This window comes from Patiria miniata, unplaced genomic scaffold (genome assembly GCF_015706575.1).
Source record: "Patiria miniata isolate m_02_andy unplaced genomic scaffold, ASM1570657v1 HiC_scaffold_7, whole genome shotgun sequence".
Classification (NCBI taxonomy): Eukaryota; Metazoa; Echinodermata; class Asteroidea; order Valvatida; family Asterinidae; genus Patiria; species Patiria miniata.
In genome coordinates, this window is record NW_024037074.1 from 1,749,916 (window position 1) to 1,759,826 (window position 9,911).

Consider the following 9,911-nt stretch of genomic DNA (forward strand, 5'->3'; position numbering starts at 1 on the left):
CCTGAAAAATAGCTCTCAAAAGTACCCTTTGTACTCATTTCATGACAGAAACAATAGTCGTTTCTATTTTATCACACCTTAGGCTACATATACCCCAAAAATGACGGAAATGTCTTCGAGCATTCCACAACCTCTTTAAGCCAGACTTTTTTAGTGCTGAGCAATTTTTGTGCTTAGCGGCGCCGTGAAATTGGCTCGTGATTGTGGCAGACGATCATGTCAAAATCATGAATATTTATTTGTACAAAATATGTCCTCACTGTCGACATATTGCTGTGAATGTTTGCTAGTTCTCAGGTATTGTTTGAACTTAGAGAGAAACCGTTTACAGCTGGAAAAAAAATGTGGACACAACGAAAAGAAAGCATTACAATTTACAACATTTAAACGAGTGAGGGTTTGTGGTAACACCATGTGGACAAATCTTGTTTGAGGTGTGTGGTTCTGAAAAGAACCGGTTGGTTGTGAAGTCAACGTTCGGATCAGTATGCTCTGATCGTCTTCAGGAGGGCTACGAAGATGATCAGAGCATACTGATCGAAACGTTGAGTTCACAATCAACCGGTTCTTTTCTTTTTCAGAACTACACACCTCAAAGGAGATTCTTCCACATGGTGTTATCGCAAAGCCTCACTCGTTTACACTACCGCCATGAAAAGTTTCCAATCTTATTTTCAACATATTGAAAATATTGTGAATTGATGCCTATTGTAAAATCAAAATTGTTGACCTCAACTTCCGTTCCATCGATCACGCAAATGACAATTCGGGCGATTCACAATGCAGTGCGCCACCAAGAGTTTGCCACAGAGAGTTCATTTTTCCTAGTGCATTCTGAGAGATAGTCGACAAATTCGCAGCGCAGGACATTTGAAATTGTTAGTTTTTCCGGTCAGTAGTTTCGTAAGCGTATGATTCGAGTATCTGTGTGCCCTTTTCTTTTTATCAATATGGTGTTTTGTGTATTAAGGCAGCAGAATGCTATGCCCCAATCTATAACAAATTAGCTCAAATTGTCTACTGACACTCGTTCAAATGGGCCATGTTTTGTCGACTGTGAACTTGAAAAATGGACTCTTCAAGGCAAACTCTTGGTGACGCACTGCATTGTGAATCGCCCGAATTGGGTAAATTCAAACGCGGGAGTCTGTGACTACACTCGTCAGTGTTTGGTACCAAGACGTTCACAGAATAAGTGAACGTGGACCAGCGAGACTTGCACGTTATATTGACCATCCTTACACTTGTATCTCCTGACCATATATCATTTTTTACATCGGTGAACTTTTTATCAGTTACTGTAACACTATCCTTATCCTGTGATGTTCCTCAACCCATCGCGTGGTCACAGAAGAATTGGGGGTTTCCCCATATCTACGAGGGATTTATAGCGATTACAGGAAGATTTTTTTTAGATTTTTAAAAATTAAACAAAGGCAAAAGTATTAAGATTTATAGATAACACTGTGTCAATACTACATTGCACATTTTGCGGATTATTATATTTCTTAAATTGTACAGTAAAAGTCAGGCGAAGCTGGTCGAGCACCGTTATAGAGCAATTTGAATAGGAGTAAAACTGATTAAACATCGTGAACATGTTAAAGGCTCTGTTAATCATGCCACCTTATGCAAGAATGATCTTTATGAGAAAAAAAATGTAAAAGATACTAGCGGGATATGTTGCTCAATACACACACTTGATGTCTGCAGTGTTTATAATTAAATAAAATTGAGTGCATTTTTTTTCAGTTGCAGATTCTTTTTACTTTAATTTTTAATATAACGCATTAATTCCTGGAAAATCAGCGATTCACGAACAGAGGCTCATATATACTGTATACCGAGAATGGAATCTGTGTCAGTTTCTAGTTTTATGGGATTTTTTTTAACTGTTCAATATTTTTTTGGAAATAAAAAATTTGACAAACGTGAGGAAAAGAAACAAACAGGAAACGACAGTGGTGTGTGTTACTGTACATGTACTTTTTTATTTGATGTGTTCAATTTCTTCGGCACATTCGTCCTACGAGGATTTTCATCTGAAATGCAAAGGACTCGTAACATCTTAAAAGAAGAATGCACCGGAGTCAATAATGAAAATAATGTGGTGCTTATACATATATGTATAGCGGTTTATACCAAATGTCTCGGAAGCGCTTCACAAGTTTACCCCTCCCCCTCCAGAATATGACACTGTTTAGTCAAACAGGGTGTTGAGAACACACCACAAAGAGATTTGCATTCCATTTGCTGAAAATGGCACCTCTAGACCTCTATGATGTTGAATTTTAAGCCGGCCTCAGCTCGACCCTCGATTTGCTTGCACTGGCATCGAGCACAAAAGTCATGCTCAGGTCACAAGACCGAGAAGTCGTGTGATTATCGTTGAACAAGTGGCATCCCGACACAGAATAATCAGGAACCATGCTACGACGAATTACAATAAAATAGACGATCCGGATGTAGGCACAACTTCAATTGGTCGACTGCAATTGATTCCCGCCAGTTGAGAACATGTTCAGTCGTGCAGAAGTTGCGATTTGATTTTTTTAGTGCTGACTGATGCCAGTTGTTAAAATGTGGTCGTAGTTACACTCGGGTTGCAAATAAAAATTGACAACTGAAATGTTCCTGACAGTCAGAGCTTAGGCACAGCTTGATCTTGAATAGCTACAGCCTGTCTAAAAAAAAATGGTACAATCGAAAAAAAATTTTCAATATTAAATCTCAACATAAGTAAGTCGTTTTGAGCATCACATTAAAGAAAAAAGACCAGGCTTTCCAATACTTTTTGTTTCATCTCACTTGCTTTTGTCGATCCAGAGATAACTCCAGTTTTCTGCGGAACACAAAAATCGAGTTTGTTTCTTTTGCCAAGTTGCAATCTTTTGTGAGCTTCAAGACAGCATGGCACAGTACTCGAAGCAACTCTGCCCATGCATAAAAGTGGCACAAAATCGATTTTGGTGTATCGCACTAAATTGATTATATCTCTGAATTGACAAAAGCAAATAAGATCAAACAAACACTATTGGAAAACCCAGTCTTTGTTCTTTAATATAATGCCAAGTAAGAATGACTTATTTTGAAATTTCATATTTAACCAATTTTTTTTCTGATTGTACCATTTTTTTGAGACAGGCTGTAGTTCCAAACTGATGTGTGTCATTGCAAAGTCAACCCGAGGGTGGCTTTATGAAGGCCTTTGCTGAGGACATCTGGGATTGTCCGTCTTGCTGATAATGCATATGGCTGTAATCCAGCAAAGTTACGCAATATGAAATCATTCTCCTGTTTAAGTGTCAACTTGTCTTCTCCACTTGTTCCTTTGTTTCATTCTCACAACTGTCCGGGCTTGGTGTGGACCTCCATTTGTCTCTCCGACTCGCATATCTCTCTAATTCTTCGGTAACCAGACCAATCCTGAGATTGGGCAATACGTCCTCCAGCATGCAGGCCATTACTCTGGCGTGGGGAACTCCCGGGAGATCGCTCATGTTCATTCTCTCCAAATTACTGCGAAGTCAACATGGAATAAAAAAAAACAAAACTAAAGGTTACTTAGGGCTCGTCTCAATTCATATGTGGGACGAGTTCCGGACAAGTTGCAGACATTGTATCGGGTATAAGTTGCAGGATTCTGAACAACTTCCTCGCAATCTTCCCGCGATGAACTTATCAGTATTGGTGAGTCAAGCAGTTGCTGATGAAAGTTTCCCCAGAACATGTCCGGGACAAATGCAGAGCATCTTCTGGACAAAGTGAATGATTCTACCCACAACTTGTCCGGAACTCGTCCTGGATATGAATTGAGATGGTCCCTTAGAGAGTCCTTAGAGTCCATCCCACAGACTGGAAGGGGTAGTTAAAAAATAAACGGACATTCTGAAAAACTTTACATACAGGGTGGTTGGACACAAAATACTAAAATCCCAGACGTTATTTGAGAGAGGCTTATGTAAGATCACTTTAGAAGTAAGGTAATTTTTGTTTTTTTGATAATTTTTTTTTGGGGGGGGGGGGGGGTAGTGGGTGTGGTTTCTTAGTGGCTGCCATTACATTCGTGTTCCATGCACAAGCTATGTCAGTGTTAATGGATTCCGCCCCGACCCCCCAGAACTCGGACGTGAAATGACGAAATGGAATGAGACTTGGCACACATGTAGAGCAATTTAATCTGAACATAATTATTCACAGAATTAGATTTTCACAAGACAAAGTGTTTTTTAATTATTTAATTTTGCAAGATAGCACACTGTTACCACAGCAAGCTGTGCTATCTGTGTATTATATATGGGGAAATGTGATTTCCGTGGTGCGCAGCCTTAAATAATGTTGCGCAGCCTTAAATATTGTCGCGCAGCCTTAAATATTGTCGCGCAGCGCGACGACCCTGAAGTCAAATTTCATACATTTGGTATCAAAACATGTGCCAGACTTGAAGCTAGAATGTTATATAAGCTCACGGGCAAGAAACAAACATTTGGCAAAAATATTGCTAGAAAAGTGCAGGGGAGAGGGGGGGGGGTGGCCTTAACCACCCCCCAGGCCTTTTAGGGTTAAACATGTCCACAACGTAAGTGGACTTGTTGACTACCTGAGGTGATGCAGGCTGACTAGTCCACATTCTGTAACCTGTGGACACTTGTTGATGTTGAGATGTGTGAGTGAATCCTGCAGGTGCACCAAGCGCCCCAGGCAGCTATCGTCAATGTAGGGACACCCCTCAAAACTCAGGAACTTCAGCTTCTTTAGTTTTACTGTAAGGGCGAGCATACAACAACGTAAAATAAATGATTTTTTTGGGCTCTCGTTGTCAGTATCGTTAAAAGCATTTTTGAGGGTGTTTTAATAGCATTTCTGAGGTTGTTTCAGGGACACTGAATTTTCAATACTCGATATATCGGAAATCCAATAGCGAAAATATTCAATATACCGATTATCTTATGTAAAAGACCAAAAAGATGACACTTTGATTTAAAAAAAAAGAAACAGTCTTAATGTCCCAATTTTCCACGGCTTTCTCTTGAGCATATTGCTCAAACGTTTTATAACAAATCTCAGCACTGACAGTTTGTCCAGAACGGGCGTTTCTTTTGAGTTCGTTGAAGACTCCAGTAATTTTAACTTTACAAAAAAAGACTTTGAAATTTTGTGGGTAACAGGAGGTGGTGTCCTGACATTGAGCGCACAGTTTACTGATAATGTGGGCTACACAGTGGCGTAGCAAGAATTTTTTTTAAGTTGGGGGGGGGGGGGGGGGCCACAAAAACCTCTGAAGGGACTTCTCATTTTGGGGACTTTGCAGTTACTCTCCCAAAACCAATTTCCCGGGGAGATGACACTTCTGCCAGTTTCTGTTAGCCTGTTGGGGCTTATAGTTCCTTATTTCGTGTCCCTTGCACTTGCATTTCTTAAGCGGTTACTGTATTTGCAACCATTTAAACATTACTCCTCCCCACATTTCGAGCCCCAACACACATACACCCTAGCCAATAAAGAATGGGTTTATATAACCGGCATACATATCCTTGTCATTTGATTGGTGGAACTCACATCGCGTGACATTCGTTATTGCCCCCATTCACGCCGCGGTTCAAAAAGTACTATCCGCCCATGGGGAATGGGAAATACTATTGAACAGTTCAGATCATTCTTGTTCCATGACGCAGTATTTATGTGCAAATGCATGCTGGTGTGCGCGTTCAGCGTTGCGCGTAGCGCGTATTGTTCCAAAGAGCCAGCGCTACAGCGTTGGGTTCAAACATTTTCGTGAAGGGGTGGTTTGGAAGAGAGAAATACATTTTCCTCCAGTTTTGTATTGAAATAAAAATTCAAATATATCAAATGACAAGGATCTATATGTCGGTTATATAAAACAAATATTGAGTGGCTTTAAATTGTGAAATGGGAGGAATATTATCGCTTGGTAAAATCCGGACTTTTCCAGTTCACTCAGCTTTGCCTCATGAAATGGAAAAGTCCAGATTTTACCTTGCGATAATATTCCTCCCATTTCACCCTGAGCCACTCAATATTTGTATAACATGCAGCTAGTAATTAATATGCTCCATGAAGATGAAATACTCTGGTAAGTAGTTTTGAGAAATTAAAGGATAATTTTTTTTTGGGACACCCTGTTACTGAGACCCCCCTTCCCAGACACCACTTACTTATTTGCGCCATGCCGTGATAGTCTATCAACGTTCCTTTGGCATCGATGGCGTCAATGTTGTACTTCATGAGTTCCCTGACGGGCCGCTTCTCTCTCAGCCCGCTTACCTCCGACGTGTACCACTTGCCGTTGGTGAAATGCACCTTGGCCTTCATACTGATCAGCCACAAGTAGGTGGCAATCTCGGGCGGGAATTTGCTGGCTTCGTTTGGCCGTTCCACTCTGTGGACGTAATACGGAACAAAGAACAGCCGCAAATTGAAAAGTCATATTGATGACCAACCCATGGACGCTTTACTGAGAATACTGCAAGTTGTGGAAGTTTTAAATAAGTATACAAAATCACTTTAGTAAGTTGTCAAATCATACAGATGGACCCCAGCCTCCTGTCCCCTCTATCATGGTGACCGTTTTAGCTCATTTTCAGCTAGATCTGACAGATTTTTTTGGAGCAAAAAAACCCCCGAATCTAGCAGAAAATCTGTAGAGGAATGAACATTTTAGCAGATTTCTGGCAGAATTCTGTAAAATCGGTGATCCCAGCAGAAAAATATACCAGATTTGTTTTGAACAAGCTTTAATCACTTCAAACAAACCCGTGAACAGCGGGGCATAGGCAGGCCAGTAAACCGTTGTTGTTCCCCGACATGTATGACTACACGGTAAAGTACTATAGACATTTGAAGTCAGACTAGACACGCGCCAAGTTTAAAGGGAATATACATCATTTGCTTTTGCTGTAATTTTCAGAAATGGATGGAATTTGGGGGGTTGGAAATATATAGCAAATATAGTTACACTGACTTTTTTGAGGTTTTGGGTTCGAAAATGCTATAAAAACCAAGAAAAACAATCATTTTCCTGTAGTCTGGTTCCCTGACTCCATATAAGAAGAAACAGGGCAGTTTATATACATTGGGGAATTGTAAGGTCAGGGAACCAGTCTAGCTGGCTTGTACCCATTCATAGGTGTGTAATCGATTGCAAACAAGTGCGATGGTCAATTGGGGCCAGTATTTGAAAAAAAAGCCAGCCAGCGTTGGAAATTGATACAAAAATACCACTTTTCTTGAAAATGACAGGATACCAGGTGCCATGATTTTACAGGATGCTTTACACTGTCATTCACTAACAGTACAGCAAGGTATTTCAAAATGATTTGGTAGTTTTATTTTTTGATGTTTGCAAATGTTGTATTTTCCCTTTAAAAAAGAAAAATATTATCTAATTTTTTTTAGAGGAAATTTTATGATTGTCTTTTGTTAAATAACTTTTTATTAACATCTGCATGTGAGTTAAAGTGTTTATAATGTGTTTCGTGTAATTCTGTGAGATCTAGCAAATTCTTATTAAATCTTGCAGCTTTTTGAAGTACAGCTTGCAGACTTGTGCCATTTTCATACGGTCAACCTGTCCCGTACATTATCATAAATCCGGAGTATGAAAAAAAACATGGCAAAACGAGTATGTGATCTGCACAAAGGTACTTACATATTCAGCTGGAACTTCTTGAACTCCTTAAATCGCTTGGGGATCGTACGCATATAATACAGCAGAGACATGTGCCGGTATTGAGAATATGTCAACTGGCCTGCTGCTGGCCTCAACATCGACCCAGGACTCCGCAACGCATCGACAGACCCACGGCCACATGCACAGGGGCAGACTGAGGCTTGGGTGGTCTGCAGAGTCCGTACACTCAAAGCCATTAGGCACGTCCTCAACTTCAACATGGTGGGTGGTGTCATGGAGCAGATTGGTGGAAGGATGTCTAGCTTTTAAACCACTGATGACTGATGATGATCTGTAGATAGAGCATGGACATGATGGAGGAATAAGAACACAGTAAGCATGGTAAGAGAGTTATCCTGACGACAATTTGATGCAGTTAGTGGGAGTTGGAAGTATTTTCAAACAAACTTGGAAATGTTTCTTTGGGAAAGAATGTTGCATCCTGATGCCACTTATTTTCATCTTATATTATCTCAATGAAGGTCAGTCATTGCAAAAATGTTGAAAAAGCATGAATCTGAGACTCAAAACGTTTCCAATTTAGAAAATACTTAAATGTACTTGACTCTCCATAGACTTCGTAAATAGCTGAAGTATGAAGCCTGCCGCACACGAGAGCTACGTGCTGAGCAAAAAGCCACTTTTTTTTCATCATATATTATCTCAATGAAGGTCAGTCATTGCAAAAATGTTGAAAAAGCATGAATCTGGGACTGAGAAATGTTTCCAATTTTGTTAGGAAATACTTTGAAAATGCACTTGACTCTCCATAGACTTGGTACATAGCTGAAGTATGAAGCCTGCCGCACACGAGAGCTACGTGGTGAGCAAAAAGCCACTTTTTTTCATCATATATTATCTCAATTTAGGTCAGTCATTTCAATAATGTTTAAAAGATATGAATCTCGGACTGAGCAACATTTCCAAGTTTGTCAAAAAATACTTTGAAAATGCACTTGACCAATGACTCTCCATAGACTTCGTAAACAGCGAAAGTATGAAGCACGCTGCACACAAGACCTACGTGCTAAGCAAACAGTCTGTCGAGGCCGTTTGCTGAGCACATAGCTCACCGTGTGCGGTGAATTTTTGCTATTTTTTCGGCCTCGCGAGGCCGTGAGGCCAATTTCCATCCTGTTTAATTTCTTTCGCCTCGCGAGGCGAAAATCTCACCGTGTTCGGCAAACCTGAGCTACCTGGTGAGCTAAAAACATTATACTAACCAATGAAATCACGTACTCTGTACATGTGATTGTGAGATATTGTTGTACAAATCTTCTACAGCCTGCTCGGACGTTTGTCACCAATTTTTTTTAAATTGACCGAACAACAAACAAAAACGATGTGCTTTCTTTGGTTAGTTACGCCTTCTAATCTGTTTAGCTCAGCACATAACTCAAGCACCTAGAGGGGGGGGGGGGGGGGGGGGGGGGGGAGGGATAAGGGGGGTATTCCCCCCCCCCCAAATACTTTGTAAAGACTGCCCTTTTTTATTGAAATGTCCTTTTCTCACTAGCACTAATACCCCCCCCCCCAAAAAAAAATATTTGTAAAGAGTGCCCAAGCTTATTAGTGTGCATAATTTTCTCTTTTGAAGTCTATGGAGTATGGTGCTTTTGAACGGCGCCACCTATCAACAGACAGTACCAGCCCCTCTCTCCCCCCCCCCCCCCCCCCCCCCCCCCCCCCCCCCCCGGGGAAAAAATGTGGGAAAGAATGTTGCAACCTGACGCAACTCTTTCCATCAATGAAGGTCATTCATTGCAAAAATGACGAGAAGACTAGACATGAATTCTAGGACCGAGAGCGGCGGGATTGAAAAACATTTCCAATTTTGTTACAAACACGGATGTGGCGTCACATTTGAGCACAAATGTGCAAGTGCCCCCCTCAAGAATTTTTTACCATGTTTAGGCCTACCCCCCCCCCATGCCCGGCCCCCGCCCCCCCCCCCCCCCCCCCCCAACACACACACAGTTAGAGCCTACTTACTTTGCTACGCCGCTGAAAAGCGATTGAAAAAAGTAACGTACGTGTAGGGAAATCTTTCCTACAACTCAGCAGAAAGTCTTTAATGCCTGGTGAACTGGATAAAAATCGCCATATAAAGGGGTTTTGGCAACGCAAAAAGTAAAATAAAACATACCTGTCGCGCTCTCGGACGATGGCCTCAAATATATAGGGCGCCCTCTATTGTATTCGTGAAAAGAATTAGAAGCCG

At 41.0% G+C, this 9,911-nt stretch overlaps 1 protein-coding gene across 2 annotated transcripts; it reads right to left on the minus strand.

Moving 5' to 3' along the window:
• Window positions 1-3,098: 3,098 nt before the first annotated feature.
• LOC119745826 (distal membrane-arm assembly complex protein 2-like) lies at window positions 3,099-9,878 on the minus strand. Of its 2 annotated transcripts, none has more exons than XM_038222453.1 (5): window positions 9,837-9,878; window positions 7,670-7,982; window positions 6,177-6,400; window positions 4,601-4,763; window positions 3,099-3,519 (listed from the first exon to the last, which is right to left on the minus strand). In XM_038222453.1, exons 2-5 carry the CDS (start codon window positions 7,924-7,926, stop codon window positions 3,306-3,308), a joined length of 858 nt encoding a protein of 285 aa, XP_038078381.1. In that variant the 5' UTR covers window positions 7,927-7,982; window positions 9,837-9,878; the 3' UTR covers window positions 3,099-3,305. The 2 variants fall into 2 exon arrangements, with proteins under 2 accessions (XP_038078381.1, XP_038078382.1); XM_038222454.1 differs by lacking the exon at window positions 9,837-9,878 and adding an exon at window positions 9,683-9,822.
• Between the last annotated feature and the right edge of the window lie 33 nt (window positions 9,879-9,911).